At 43.5% G+C, this 16,168-nt stretch overlaps 1 protein-coding gene across 7 annotated transcripts in view; it reads left to right on the top strand.

Moving 5' to 3' along the window:
- Nucleotides 1–16,168, top strand: part of N4BP2 (NEDD4 binding protein 2) — a 225,373-nt gene that overhangs the window by 125,487 nt on the left and 83,718 nt on the right. For all 7 annotated transcript variants that reach the window (XM_033947102.1, XM_033947095.1, XM_033947076.1 and 4 more), the window contains 3 exons: nucleotides 1,974–2,019; nucleotides 6,764–7,032; nucleotides 14,598–14,716. In XM_033947102.1, coding sequence (XP_033802993.1) covers nucleotides 1,974–2,019; nucleotides 6,764–7,032; nucleotides 14,598–14,716 — 434 coding nt within the window. The remainder of the gene's footprint in view (nucleotides 1–1,973; nucleotides 2,020–6,763; nucleotides 7,033–14,597; nucleotides 14,717–16,168) is intronic.

Here is a 16,168-nt window from a genome sequence, read left to right as displayed (position 1 = left end):
TCTGACATCGACCTGAAGGTCGATATGGACAGCAACATTGATCAGAACTGACAACAATAACATGGCGTCAAGAGAGAAGTTGACATTGAGTAGGGAGGGCGACACCAATGAGAAAACATCTACATCACGCTCAGGAACAGTGAAAACATGCCGATGTCGACCGAAATCATGGACATGAAAGAAACACTGTTAAAAAAGGAGAATCGGTATCAGTACCAATGGATATAACGCTGGTACCAAGGGTCAACACTCCCAAGATGAACAAAACCGATATCAAAGCACAAAGCACCACCGGAGCAGACGGGAAAGGACACCGGTACCAATGGTGTCATTCCCAAGCAGAGAGAAAAGGGCACCGGTACCGTTTGTCCGTGACTGGTGCCCATGATGTGAGTGCCAAGGAAAGCGAAAAAGACACCGGTACTGTTGGTCCATGACCGGCACTGACGGTGTCAGTGACAAGCAGAGAGAAAAGGACACTGGTATCGTTGGTCCATGTCCGGAACCGAAGGTGTCATTGCCAAGCAGAGAGAAAAGGAAATCGGTACAGTTGGTCCATGACCGGTACCCATGGTGTCGGTCCAGAGTAGAAAGAAAAAAGCACCGGCACCCAGGGCCAATGACCATTGGTGCCGCTCCTGAAGGAGAAAGAACAAAACACCAGTACCCATGATCCCCGACCGGTACCATTGGTGTCCTTCCAGAGCAGGAAGAAAAGAACACCGGTCGATGACCGGTACCATAGGTGTGGCTCTAGAATAGAAGAAAAAAAAAAACACTGGTACCTTTGTCTCATGATCGGTACCATCAGTGTCACTCCATGCTTCCAAGATGAACAGGCCCATATCAAGCTAGTCATCGACATCGAAGCGGAGCCAGATATAGGGCTGAAAAAAGGTTGGCAGGATTTGACTCACTGCTACAATGACCAAAGTTGATGTTGGCACCACAAGCATGTTCAATTCTTACTATGTGAACTGAACATGCTCATGCTCCTGGTATCTGCGACTCAAAGTGCTGCTGTTGACTGTCATTCTTTTTAAATTTAGGATAGGCTCTGGATATCTTCAGCTAGCAGGGCTTGTGGATCCCAGGCAGCTACAGGAATGGTGCACCTGACTGTGGGGTGGGGGTGAGTCTGAGGAAGAAGTGAAGGGTCCTGGGCCACCCGTGATTACTCCCTTAGTTTGCACCGATTCATTTTTTTTGCAAAATGTTTTAAGAAAAGTTTGAAATCCAAATTAAAAGAAAATCAAACAAAAAAAACCAACCCAAAAGAACCTACCAATTTGGTATCCAACCTGGTTTTGAGTTTCCATTTATTAAAGTGTGCCAACTTTGTGCACACTTGGTAAACATAAGAATTGCCATACTGGGACAGACCAAAGGTCTCTAGTGATACAAACAAGGTAAGTTTGAAAAGACGTTCTCTGGCTGCTTTCATGGATTTCCTGCCAGCACTATCCTGGGAATGATTGCTTGTGGTTGCTAGGTTAATTAGGAAAAATAGTTGTCAAATGGAAAAAAAAGTGAAATGTAACTCATAATCCAGCCCTTCTTTCCCTCATGATTATAAACTCTGTTTCCAAGATTGTTTATCAGCTGAGTTGAGTTGCTATATTATAGGTGATGGGAAAAATGCATCTGTTTTTAAATACTTTTCTCCTGTGTGAATCTTATCTTGTATCTTTGTTTGAAAAGGATCTGAAATGTTTTCTGCCCTCTGTTTTTACTCATTCTTTCCTGTGCTTTCTTTATCAGTGCCCACACTAGTGGTGTTTCTTGCATGATATTGGTCATATAGCCAATATCTTTTTTTGTTCAATTGTAAGGCAGAGCATGGAATGCCTGTTCACAGGATTGTATCAGGATCCTCTTTGAGAAGGGGAGGTGGAGGTAGAATTCTAGAAAAGGTCAGGGACATGTTTCCTCAGTAACATGTGATGTTTTTAATTTTTAATACTTTTCTTTAGGAACGGCAAAGACGAGAAGCTTTGTCTTATCAGCTGATTTTGGAAGGTATGCAAGTCTCTTGTGTCAGTGTACAAATGAGTTGGGTAGGAAAAATGAAATTAAAACTTCATTGAAAGCTAGCTGTTTGTCTGATCAACCCCACCCTTCCTTCACTGCACTGCTTTAGGGTTTCATCCTGACCTTGTCAATTCCCTGGCTCTATCTAAATACTACTTAGTAGCATGGCTTTGCCATGTTGTTCTGATCCATTCTACTCTGTATTGTCAAAGTAATGTGGAAAATAATTGAGACAGCAGAAGTCAAAAATACAAAAGCTGTTCCAGTGGCTCGATAGCAGTCCTGTGCCCTGGCACTTAGAGGACCTAAGTTTTATTCCTGGGTCAGTCTTCCACTCTCCAGGCCAGATAGTGCTGGGGATGCTACTAAGGCTATGTTCACAGCCTCTGAGTAGGGGGAGTTCCAGTCATTGATTTTAAGATTCTAGAAGGAGCTCCTGGTGCATGACTCCTGTCCTAGTATTGCAATGACCTAACTATGGGCTGGATGCTCTAAAATCGTTAAAATCCTGTGGGTAGCTGTGGTGCTGATAAATTGTCATATTTGAAAAGGCCATCTATGTTGAAATAATTTTGCATGCAAATGAGTTTTGTGCAGATCCACCGTAATCCTATCCGATCATTCATTGGAAAAGCTACTTACACATGCACAGAGCCGGCAGGGTAAACCCAAACAGCTGATCAGCGGAAGCCCTGATGCAGCCTCCTGTTGCTCAGCTGTTCAGGGCAGGAAGACTTTCTATTTTATTTAATGGGCTCAGATATGCGTGTGTTACACATGCACAGTATCTGTCTCCATTAAAAAAAGAAGGTTGTGCTATCCTCACCACCACCACCACAAACAGCATACGAACAAAAAAATATTAGCAGGAGGGATTCCCATTCCCTCCTGCCTTGGCCACTCAGCCCTTCCCCCCCTCCCCCCATGAAGATCATCTGCAGGAGGGTGAGCATCACTCCTGCTGATCTTCATGAAGGAGGGGTGCACATAAACACACCTTTAACACATGGCAGACCTATTGGTAACACACCAGCACCTCCAGACCGGTCGCTAATTTTGGGTCATTAGAAGTCATTGCTAAATTTTGTTCATTACAAAGCGATGTTAGGGTATCAGTCGGAGTGCTCGTTTTAATATTAATGATCTCATTTTAATACTAATGACCTCATTACACTACATATGCATAGCAGAGTCGGAGGCTGCAATGAACCGACAGAAAAGCCTGGGGTGAGCAATTATGTGCATCAGTTGGTAAATTATTTCAATGCTAAACCAGTTCAAACTGATTTAGTGTCAGTCGTTACAGGTGCGGTGAGTTTAAAGCATCTAGGCCTAGGTGTCTTAGCAGGGAGCGGGGAGGGAAAGATACTAAATGGTAGAAATAATCTCTGGGAGCTGCATATAAAGGGTGAATGGTGCCAGATTCCAGGCTCAGTTCTGATTGAGGTGATTCTTATTTCCTTTTATTTCAAGAAATTACAGAGATAATGACAGTGCTGTACCACCTGGAGGGATTCCATTTCACATAAAAAGAGTAAAATGTGTGAAAGCATTTGGAAAAAAAATGCTTTTACACTGTTTTGCTGTCTTTTTTTGCTTCATAGAAACATAGAAGATGACGGCAGAAAAGGGCTACAGCCCATCAAGTCTGCCCACTCTGCTTACCCACCCCCTGTCTATGCCCTAATGACCCAATTTTCTTATCTTGACCCTCATAGGGATCCCACATGGGTATCCCATTTATTCTTAAAGTCTGGCACACTATCTGCCTCGATCACCTGCACTGGAAGCTTGTTCCAATGATCAACCACTCTCTCTGTGAAGAAATACTTTCTGGTGTCGCCATGAAATTTTCCGCCCCTGAGTTTGAGCAGGTGCCCTCTTGTGGCCGAGGGTCCCTTGAGAAAGAAAATATCATCTTCCACTTCGACACGTCCCGTGAGGTACTTAAATGTTTCGATCATGTCTCCCCTCTCCCTACGTTCCTCGAGAGTGTAGAGCTACAATTTGTTCAGTCTCTCTTCATACGAGAGACCCTTGAGCCCCGAGATCATCCTGGTGGCCGTCCGCTGAACCGATTCAATTCTGCGCACATCTTTACTGTAATGTGGCCTCCAGAATTGCACACAGTACTCCAGATGAGCCCTGTACAACGGCTTCCATCGGCTAATTTACTGTTGCAATTCTAGTGGGACTACTTGTATATACTGTGAGAGTGGTTACTAGTGCTGCCTGATTCCTGATTCAAATCGATTCACCAATTCACTTCGGGTGAATAGATTCAAATCGATTTGGTTTTTTTAAAAAATCAGTCTGGCTGATTTGGGGCCCAACTCTCGTTCCCGTGCCTTCAGATCTCCTAAATAAGGAGCGGCAGCGCTGCCTCTTGCTGGCTGTCCACTACCACTCCTGCTTTAGGGGGCAAGGGTCAGTTGGGAAGTGCTGGTGTTCTCTGGCTTCCCCCCCTGGCCTCCCGCAGCCGGTGCTTTAGCGATCCTTGCAGGCTGCCATCATCTTCAGGAGCACGTTCACTCTGCCGCAGTTCCTCCTCCGACGTCATGAGCAGGATCGCAGAAGATTGAACATGCTCCTGAAGACAACGGCAGCCTGCAAGGATTGCTAAAACACTGGCGATCCTCTCTGCAGGCTGCTCCGCTGCTGTAATTAAGTAAAGGTTAAGACCGGGAGGCCGGGGGAAACATGCAGGCATTCGGGGAGGGGGGGCAGGCCTTCGGGGGAAGAGGGCCCTGGTATAGAAGTACACAGAGGGAGGGAGGGAAGGGGGATTCAAAGAAATGTGCATATGCCGGACTGGAGGGGGGAAGAAATAATGGGTCTAAAAACAGAGGAGATGGAGGGAGAGAGATGGTGGACAATGGGATTTAGGGAGGGAAGGAACAGAAAGGGAGAGAAGTTGGACACAAGGGATGGTGTGGAGGGGGGATAGAGATATTGGATAGGAGGGTAGTTGGGAAGAGAAAGGGAGAGATGGTGGACCCTGGGGTGGTGGAGAAGGAGGGAGAGATGCTGGATGAAAGGGTAGTTAAGAAAAGGAGAGATGGTGGATCTGGGGATGGTGGGGGTCCATCGCTGCAGCTGCGCGGGGATGGAGACAAAAAAAGGAAAGATGCCAGACCTCAGAGGGGAGGGAAGGGAAACACAGAGATGAAAAATGGATGGTTAGCACCGAGAAAACGACAAATGGGCAGGAGACCAAGTTACACAAGACAACCAGAGCATGGGACCAACATGATTTGAATAATGACCAGACAACAAAAGGTAGAAAAATAATTTTTTTTTCTGTTTTGTGATTACAATATGTCAGATTTGAAATGTATATCCTGCCAGAGCTGGTGTTAGACCACGAATGTGAGTTAGGATTTAACAGAGAGCGGAAAAGTCTTTTTTGTTTGTTTATTTTGTTTGCACCACTGCGCCAGTGTGGGTAGGAGAGGGCAAAGGGGATGAAAATCAAATCAAAAAATCGATTCAATAGGCCGAATCGAATCAGAATTTTTTTTTCCTGAATCAGGCAGCACTAGTGGTCATCCCCTCTAACACTCAGCCCCTGCTGTTTTATGGTATCATTCATCACAGTTGTCTGTACTCGTTTGTTTTAGCCAAAAATATATTTTAAATGGGAATAAGGCGTAGAGGATCTTTTGTGGTAAATATTGTGAGTGATAAAAAATGTATTTTTATGTTTTTGGTTATGACCATGGTTTTGTTTTTTTGAGATTAAGAGACAAGGATCATAAATGTCTAAATGGCTCATATGCAACTCTGTGGAAGCACAATTGCTAGAGTCAGTTTTGATGGGATCCTGACAATTGGTAGGATGACAATTCGTAGAATGACAATTGGTAGGAAGACAGTGGGTTGGAAAATCCTACCAATTGTTGCCCTTCCTATTACAGGTATTGCATGGCCCCCTCTCACGGTATTTTTGTACCTCTTCGCATAGGCCAACTGCGTCGGAACAGGAGGCCCTTCTGTGGAGGGCCTCTGCCGTGGTATATATCTCTTTGTGTCCCTCTCCCACAGGTTTTTTTTGTACCTTTCCAAATAGGTCTGTATCTCTTTGTACTCTCCTCCCTCTCCGCATAGGCCTATTGCGTCAGACTGGAAGGCCCTCCCGCGATATGTACTTCGTGTCCCCCCTCCAATTTTTTTTTTTGTACCTCTCTGCATAGGCCTGTATCTCTCCATATAGGTCTACTTCTTCTCTTCTAAGGTCTGTGTAGAAATCCACAGGCAATGGCTGACCCGTAAGCATTTCCTCTGACATCAGAAGCTCCCTCAGCATTGGAGGGAGGTTCTCTCTGATGTCAGAGGGAACTCTTTCACATAAGATATGTGAACAGCTGTGCAGGAGGAGGAAGAGAAGGAGTAGACCTATTTACTACTTATGGGAGATTGGGGGGGGGGGTCTTCTGAAGTGATTGCCACCAAGCTGCTGTTTCTTCTGGGGGATTAGGAGGGCATGGCACCCCCATGCTGCCAAGCTGCTGCTTCTTGGGGGGGGGGATGGTTAAGGATCCTATTTCCAACAATTTGTAGATGTAAGAGGTAGGGCAATAGTTGGTAGGATGATCTTACCAATTGTCTTCAACTACCAGTTTCATCCTACCAATTGTGGTAGACCTATCATTCAGGTATTTCTGATAAAGGCCAGGGTTGTTGGGTGTAACTGATTAAATGAAATGCCCTTGTATGAAATGCTATTTTGCAGACTGGTCCTTGTCTGAGCAGTCCCAGTTGGATGATTCAGAGGTCAGTTCCTTTCTCCAAGGTACAGAAGGTGAATTGCTGAGCAAGAATGCAGACTGGAAGTCCCGGCCCCCTGCTCCTGCATCTACTGGGTCATGCAAGGTCTTCAGCGAGCAGTCAGAGCTTAAGGAAGGGCTGCCATTCATGGACCACTGGAATACACAGACTCCACAAGTGTCACTCAGACAAATCATGTCTGAGGAAATTGCTTTCCAAGAGCACCAGGATCTTGTAAGAGTACTTCAAGTTAATATGAACTGTATGATTCGTTAAACTAGTGTTTCTAAGATCAAATCTTTAAGAGCCTCTCACTGGGTTGGGGTTTCAGGATATACACAATGAATATTCATGAAATAACTGGTAATGAGTTTGGATATTTAATGATACTAAAAAATAAACCTGTTCTAGGTTCTTGATGGCAGGATTTGGGAGCTACAGTATATAGAGAAATTGGTCTTATAAGAACACTGTATATTGAGTCTGTGGCTACTCCCGAACATGTGTTCATCTAATTTCCTTGAAACACAAGCTCAGCCCATATAAAATCTACGAGGCCAATGAAGTATGCTGGGTGATTTCTTCTGGGGCTAGAATTTATCTACAAGCTAGCAAGAAGAAGATGTGGCTAGGTATAGTGTGTAGATAAAGAAGAGCCACTGCAGTCTATCTCATGATACCCAAACTCCTGTGCTATTCTCATGAGACTGAGAGCTGCACTGAGTTTCGGACACCACATGACTGTCATGCTGAGAGAGCTGTGAGGAGGAAGCATGTATTTGAAGGTAAGGGTGCTAGCAGCTTTATGAGGTGAGGAAAAGGAACATTGAGGGAGAATGTCTTCAGAACAAAATGTAGGTAGGAGAGACAAGCTTGCGAAGATAAGGGGGATATGTGTGTGGAGGAGGGGGTTGAGCTGAGAGATAGTATTGGGGAGAAGGGGCTAGGGAAAGGAGAGAGCATTGAAGGGAATAATGGGAAGAGCTATATGCAGGGATGAGGTGGAAAAGATAGAGAGTTGACAGAGAAATATTATATTCATTCATCACTTAGAGCCTAAATGGTTTACATTCAGGTACTCAAGTATTTCTCCCTATCTGTCCCAGTGGGCTCACAATCTGACTAACATACTTGGGGCAATGGAGTCTTAAGTGACTTGCCCAGGGTCACAAGGAGCAGTGCTGGATTTGAACCTGCAGCCTCAGGGTGCTGAGGCTGCAGCTCTAACCACTAGGCATTCCTCCCCTCTACAAGAAATGTTTTCTGGATCCTACTTAAAATTCATTTGCTACAAAATTTTCATTCATTGCAGCACTGGGTTTTATTCTGGTAATATAGTGATAGTATTGAGGTACCATGTTAGATACAGAGGGGTAAATTTTCAAAAGCCACTTAAATGGATGGTGCTGTGCCAAACATCTCAATGCTGCTTGAATTTCATTTTCAGTGTAAGTGCACATACTAAGTGCACTCCGATAGGTAATAGTTAAACATACAGAAAATTGGGTGTGAAAAGGGCTTTCAGGTGGTGTGACTCACTGTACTTGACACTTGTAGGTGCTGATATTGGGCACCTATATATCTGGTCTGCATGTTGGGCCTGATTCTATTAACAGCACCTAACTTCTAGGCACTGCTCCTTCCGGTTGTCAACCAACCACTATGCGTCTTTTATAGAATCACATCTAGCAGCGCCTAAGTGGACTTAGGCGTTCTAGAGATCCTAACTACAATGCTTAGTGATGCCTAAGTCAACCACACCTATTCTCCGCCCCTAAGCAGGTCTACTTTTGAAGTAGGTGTTGGAGGGCGCCACGTGGATATCTGCCTACAAACTAAATTAGCAATTTAAATTTTTTTAATGGGTTTTTAATGGATAGTTAGGTGTCTAGCAGCACCTAACCAAGACACCATTTATAGAATCAGGCCCCATGTTTGGTCTGGAAGTGCCAGAACCAGGAATAACCTGGAGCAGCCAGGCCAAACATATAGTCTAGATTCATCACTGTCCTTATTCTCCCCCCCCCCCCCCCCAATATTCAGCCGGTGGCAGTCAGCATTTAAGCGTTGATTGTCACCAGCTAAATTATGCCCCGATATTCTGTTCTATGCCATGTCCAGGCACTGGCATTGAATATTGGGGCATTTTCCAGGCAGTCTGGCCACCTGGAGCTTATGCAGGCCTGGATGATATTCAGCCAGGCTCTCCCTCTGCCTGGTCACTCCCTCCCAAAGTGTAGGTAGGCTCCCCCAAGCCTATCTACATGCCTGATGATCCAGCAGAGGTCTTCGGGGGCAGGAGCAAAGTACCTTTGTGATGGCCATTTTGAAAGGCCGCTACAAAGGGGCAGGATCAAGGGGGCCTACTTACACTTTGGGAAGGGGTGGCCAGATGGGCTAGGAGAGAGTTCGTTTGATGCCAGGAGTGGGGAGGGAAGAGAACAAGGGACATTTAAAAGGGGGTTTGAGGTGGCACGGGCTGTTTTTTGTTTGTTTTTTTAACAGATATTTATAACCTAGAAGAGACTATGGGCTAGATTCACAAAGCAAACCAATCGTGTACCGATTGGTTTGCGACTCCGGCCCAATTCACTTACTTGTCTTCCGACCATCCTACGATCCGTGCATGCAAATGAAGGCAATGGCATGCAAAATAGGCAGGGACACGATTCACTAAAGAAAACCCTGCAACACCGACTGGGCTGGCCAATCAAAAAAAAAAGCGACTGCTGAGGACCAGTCGCTGAAGCCCTTTCTGGCTGCCCTGCCTTCTGCTGCGGTGCTCTCTGCCCTGTCAGCCCCTATCCTGCAGCCCCGAACATGCTGCCTAACCCGAACCCGCTGCCTGCCTTCCTGCCCCGAACATGCTGCCTAACCCAAACTCTCCCACCCTTCCCCGCACTGCAAGCCCATGGTTTTAACCCGCAGGCTTAAGCGGGTTAAAACAATGGGCTCCCAAAAGTTCCTTGATCGCCTATTAAAAAAATAATAGGTGATCAAGGAACTTTTGGGAGCTCGTGGTTTTAACCCGCTTAAGCCCGTGTTGTTAAAACCACGGGCTTGCAGTGCGGGGAAGGGTGGGAGAGTCGGGGCAGGCAGGGTGTTCGGGTTCAGGGCAGGCAGGCAGCACTTTAGGTTCCTTGGTTGGTGTTAAAAAATAGAAGAAGAAAGGGGGGAAAAAACCCCAACTTCGACGGCCCAGAGGTCCCACGCATGCTCAGACCATCTACAGATGGTCTGCGCATGCGCAGAGATCACTATAGTGCGATCTGTGCCTGCAGATGAGGGCGTTCCTCCAATCGCCCTCATCTGCATGTTAGAGTTTACAGAATTCGTTGGACCTGCCTGGATCGGGCCTGATCGAGCAGGTTAGTGAATCCTGACCTATGTAAATTAAGTCTTCCTTTCAGGTTTCACCATATTTACCTATAACAAGCAATGGTGAATTTACTTCAGGCATCCTAGCCACGGACTTTGAACAGAATTATACGTTTCTCCTGAGAATGCACAGGTACATAAAAGGCAAAGCATAGTGCTTTGGATTGCTGTGTAAAATGTTTGCAATCTCATGCCACTTTGCTAGACATGTTTTGAGGCTGCCCAGCTATACAGAATTTTTGGAGATACCAATGGAACATACAGCCAGTTTTTTTTCAATAACCCTTGCTAACACCAATACCCAAAGGTCTTAAAGGTTTTATTGAGCGTACTGTCCACATGGGGGAAAAATGCATTTTACAAAGCTGGATTGGACACGATCCGCTGACCTTGCAGCAGTGGTGGATCCAAGCGATTCAAGGAAGCATTTTTATTTAGTTAGTTAGTTATTTTGTTTAAATCATTTTTAATTGAGCAAACTGCAAACCATCAAAGAAGCAAGCACAAATAGTAAAACAGTCACAAAGGAATAAACAATGTAATGCTCAAAAATTTTCAATGGAATCCAAACATCAGATCCCCCCCCCCCCCCCCCCCATAGTTTAGTTTTTATATCCCATCCTCCCAAAAAACTCAGAATGATTTACAAAGGGATAAGGTTACATGCTGGGGAAATAACAGAACATATACTGGGAGTTATAACTGAATATAGTTCAGTATATCAGGTAGCTTGGTCAATCAACTTGGCTATATGCTGTGCCTTATGGGCTGCGGGGTTATCCATGAGCTCATGTGGATGTGAGTGAGGTTATTTCCTTAGTTCATTTAAGTGGGTAGGAGGGTTGTAGTTGGGGTATCGAAAGAGAGAGGTTTTAACTGCTTTCCTAAAGTCCATTATGTTTTCCAGTGCTCTGATATCTGCGGGTAAAAGGTTCCATGGTTTTGGCAGGAAGTGGATGAAGAATTGTTTGCGAGCTATTTCAAGGAGTATGGATTGTCTTGGAGATATGTTGAGTCGTTTTTCATCCTTAGATCGAAATGGCCATCTGGGTATATTAGTTTAATTGATATGTAACCTGACTCCTTCTGATGGAAGGTTTTGTGGGTTAGCATAAGGCCCTTGAAAATTCTGTTATGTCCCTTCCAAATTTAGTACACTGGGTGTTCAATCCTTCCCACAATCTGGGAGTTGCAGAAATCCAAACACTTTTCTGAGCACATGCTCCTCGTACCTTAGAGAAAGAGTTAGAGCCCCTTGTAGTTTCAATTTCTGCAAGCAATCCGTACAGAAGTCTTTTGGATTTGCTCTGCATCTTTTTCTTATTTTTTTGCCTAAAGTTCATCTTTTTTGGTGGCTTGAATGCCTTGAGATCCCTTTGTGGTGGTCCTCTGTTGGAGGAAAGGTCATCTCAATGTTCTTGAAGTCCTAGAAACCCTAAGCTATGACTTCTTATGCCTCAGCCTGGAAGGCTTCCCAACAGTGGTGTGCTAAGGACTGGTTGGAGCCTGAGTGGGCTCCCATTTTGGTGGTCCTGGCTTTTCTTCAGGCAGGCGTAGATAAGGGTTTAGCTGTGGCCTCCCTTAAAGTTCTGGTAGCAGGCTTTTCATGCTTCAGGGCATGCAGGGGTTCTAGTTCACTTCCTGCTTATCCAAATGTGATCAGGTTTCTGAGAGGGGTGCTTTGTTTGCAGCCTCCCTTGGGTCATCCTTTCCCTTCGTGAAATCTTATCATCGTTCTACAGGGCCTTGTGGAAGCCCCATTCGAGCCACTTTAGGCTGCCATTCTTCTGGATCTGATGCTCAAGACTGTCTGGGCGCCTTTGTATCAGCACAAAGTTTTTTGGAGCTTCAAGCTCTTTCATGTAGTAACCCTTTCTCTGTATTACAGACTCCGGAGTTGTTTGCCATACCGTAACTTCCTTTCTACCGATGGTAGTTTCTGCTTTCCATGTCACCCAGGTGGTTTGTTTGCCTGAGGAGCAAAAGGATCAGATCTTATGCAAGTTGGACATCAAAAGAGTCTTGTTCCACTTCTGGAGAGGTCTAATGATTTTCGGCTATCTGATCTATTTGTCCTGTCTATTCTGCCTTGGCGTAGTTGACCGATGTCTGACCTCGATCGCCTGATGGATTCATATGACCATTTTCGCAGTTTGTCACCTGTGGCAACCTGCCACCGGCTTCTTTCAGTCCCACTCCACTAGAAGTTTTGCTGCTTTGTGGGTAAAGTCTTGTGCATTTTTTTTCAGATGAAATTTGCAGGGTGGCTCCTGGTCCTCTCTTCCTACCTTTACCTGTTTTTTTTCCGGGTAGATGTGGTGGCTCGCTCTGATGCCTCTTTTGAGACCTCATAAGAACATAAGAATTGCCGCTGCTGGGTCCAGTGGTCCATCATGCCCAGCAGTCCGCTCACGCGGTGGCCCTTGTGTCAAAGACCTGCACCCTCGGTGTTGCAGGCAGACTCTTCTGTCCCTCCCAAGATGATGCCATTGTTTTGATACATCACCTTGCTTACTGAATCCAAAGGGGCATAACAGAATGGAAGATTAGGTTTTCACCTTCGATAATCTGTTAGTCCCTGGAGGATTCAGTGCGGCCCACCCTCTCACTTGTTCTGAATCACCTGCTTTCTGCCTCGCTTATTCTCCTTCCAGGCTTCAGAATCTTCCAACTAGTTGACAGATCCTGTGGGAAGTTTTCCACTTCTGTGAGAATACATTACTGAAGGCTGTCGCATGTGGGTGCTCATTGCACATAGCAGGTTAGTTCTACATTGTTCCTCAATGTTTTTTCTGTGTTGCCTTTGCCTGTTTGTTGCTTGTTTTCATGTTTTGCAGAGCAAATCAGTTCGCAAATTGTTTATGTTATATTGCTGGGGACCTTCCCCAGTACCCCCATCCTTGTCATGGATTTGTTCAGGTATGTTGCTCGACTTTGGGACTGAACTACAGGGAGCCCTAACGCTCTCTCTAAGGTGGGAGGAGCATGTGTTCAGAAAAGTGTTTGTATTTCTGCAACTCCTGGATTGCGGGAAGGGATTGAACACCTAGCATACTGAATCCTCCAGGGACAGAAAGAAGATTATCAAAGGTGAAAACCTAATATTCCATTCAAGTTTATGGAGAGATTATCTATATAGGATTTGGATTCAGGGCTGTGGAAAAAAATTTTGTGTGATCTGGGAACCATTTTGGATGAGCATGCTTTAGACTACAGGAAATCATTTGATCCACCTATGTAATAGATAATTTATAAAAGACATTGTAATTTATATAGCTTCTGTGTGTGATATGGGATTTGAGCTGGGAATGTGGTGGGATATTCAGAAGGTAAGGATTGAATTATTATAAGAAATTCCTAGGTTGTAATGCTGTTTTCTACTTCTTAAGTTTTAATAAAAATATTTGAACATAAACAGATACTTATTCAGGCCACAGCCTGCATAAGATGAGCTGATAAATTTAAGACAGCTCTTGAGCTATCCTAAATTCACCTGCTCAATTTATGTGGTTCATAGCTCCTCCCCAGTGGTTGGTGAGAGCCAATATTCATTGGCACTGCCCGGTTTAGTGCTGCTGAATAGTCAGCATTTAGTCTCTGATCAGCAATTATAAGTGGACCAGAGCCTCTTTGGTCTGCTTAAATCATTATGAATATTGAGCCCTATATATGCAGTGCCACTGAAAAAGCACCTAAACTATGCATGTACTTTGGGCACACAAGCAGATGTCATTGCGTATTCTGCTTGAAAACTGACCTGAGAATCTTCATGGTGGCCATGTTCAAGACTGTATGGGTATATCATGTACACATGCGAGAGGTGAACAAAGTACATAAGTGACCCTGGGGCATTAGGTCTGGAAGTATTTGAAATAATATAAGCCTCATTAAATTGTTATAAGTTTATAAGCTCTTTTTAGTGTAAATCACCTAGAACTTTTGGTTATGACAGTATAATAGAATAAAGTTATTATTATTATTAAATATTTTTATATATTTCTAATAATGTTGAAATACTGTTCTATGTAATATAAAATTATAGCAATTAGTTTTTTTGTGTAATTTTTTTTAATGTTTGTGTGCATGCATAATTCCTGCTTTGTCACTCTGGAGACTATTTCGATCTGTCTGACAGACACAGTACGCATTAAACTAATATCTTTTAAATGAAAGGCCTTTATCGATAACACACAGATAATTCACCGGCATGTTATTTTCCATTTTATTACCATGTATGTTTTCTGTTGGCTTATTTTTCTTATTATAAACTGTGTTGACAGTTCTTTGAAAGTATTACAGATCACTCATGAGAGAAGGGATCTCTATAACCAGTGAGAATCAAACCTATATCTCTTGGGCATTCAATTTCTGTGTGTAATTAAGAAGTATTCTGCTAATGTTGGTTTCATACTCTGGTCTAGAGAAGAGTTCCAGTTTGGCTGAAAAAAGATTGTGCTACCAAACTGAAGGAGAAACAGCTGCAGGAGATGTATCCAAACCTTGATCAAAGGCTTCTCGTGGAGATCTTCAGGGATAACAAGTAAAGTACCTTTTATATCTTTAATGATCTGTATTCTGCATTGCATTAGTCATTGCAAATGCACTTCTCCCTTCGTATTCGCTGTGATAGGGGATTAACAGACCCGCGAATACAGAAAAACCGTGAATAACTTTTTCACACGTTATTTGCTGTTTTATATTAAAAACCATCGTGAATATGTGAAACCGCGAACAACATGGTGGGAGAACTGGCCTGTTCCTGAAAGAGAGGCAAAACACGGTGAAGAGAGTGCTGGGAATTCAGGAATATTTTCTCTGTAAATGCTTGGAATCAGAGATTTCTCTGTGCAAGCTGATGTAATGGGGGGTGGGGGGGAGGAGGAGTCAGCAAGCTAAAAACCATGAATAATCAAAATCGCGAATGCTGAAACTGCTAATACGGAGGGAGAAGTGTATTCATATTTAAAAGGATCCCAGACAAACCTGATAGCTAGAAATGGCCACAGAACCACTGCTACTTTTGGGCATTCTTTAGTGAATTATTAGCTAACATACAATGATTAGCTATATAAGAACATAAAAATAGCCGTACTGAGTTAGACAAAGTTCTATCTAGCCCAGTATCTTTATTAGTAAGGTCTTTTTTTTTTTTAAGGAGGATGGAGTAATCCTTGTTGTTCAACAACTTCATTATTTCTTCAACATATATAGTCCTGTCCATAACTTTGATGCCACTTAAGTCATTTCCTCCAGCTTACACTTTAAATAAAAATGTATTCATTTATTTATTGAGATTTGTTGACCACATTTATGAAGAGATTCACCCAAGGTGGTGAATAGCAGGTACATTTTAACATAAATGCACTCAATCAAAATAGTAATGCTACTCAGAATCCTAATGAGAGCCAACAATGAAACTAAAACGTGCAAAATAGAGCAGGCATATACGTTGAGAAGAAGACTAAATGCCTCAAGTGCCCAGGGTCAATGGCCAGAACTTATCTTGGCCGTTAAACCCACAACTGAGCTATCATTGGGTACTGTCTTATTTTCTCAATATGCCTGTTTATTCTTTTTTTATCTTTTATCTTTTTTCTTTATGTGGATGTTTTATAGATGTTAGTTTTAACATAAATTGATGTATCACTCTAAATAAATGCTGTAGATGTGTGGTACTTAGCTTGGGTAATCGACTGCCCGGCACACTTCCCACACTCAGTCAAGACGGAAGATCTCTGTTTCGCTCTCTATACATTTCAAAGAGCTTCTTCAGAACAGCGAGAGGATTAGCTTCAATACTACAATACAAATAAATAAAACATCTTTGTTACTAAAATTTCTCATTATTATGTTACTACTTAGTAACTATGTCTATCATAGTTAAACTGTCCTAGAAAAACGTACATGGAAACAACACCACCTTACATGATTTTAACAAATAAAGAAGTTATGGAAAATCCGTTTATAACACTAAAACTTCAACTGCATTTTG

This window comes from Geotrypetes seraphini, chromosome 1 (assembly GCF_902459505.1).
Source record: "Geotrypetes seraphini chromosome 1, aGeoSer1.1, whole genome shotgun sequence".
NCBI classification, from domain to species: Eukaryota; Metazoa; Chordata; class Amphibia; order Gymnophiona; family Dermophiidae; genus Geotrypetes; species Geotrypetes seraphini.
The sequence above is the reverse complement of the archived record's forward strand: the minus strand, read 5'-3'. Positions and strand labels throughout refer to the sequence as shown.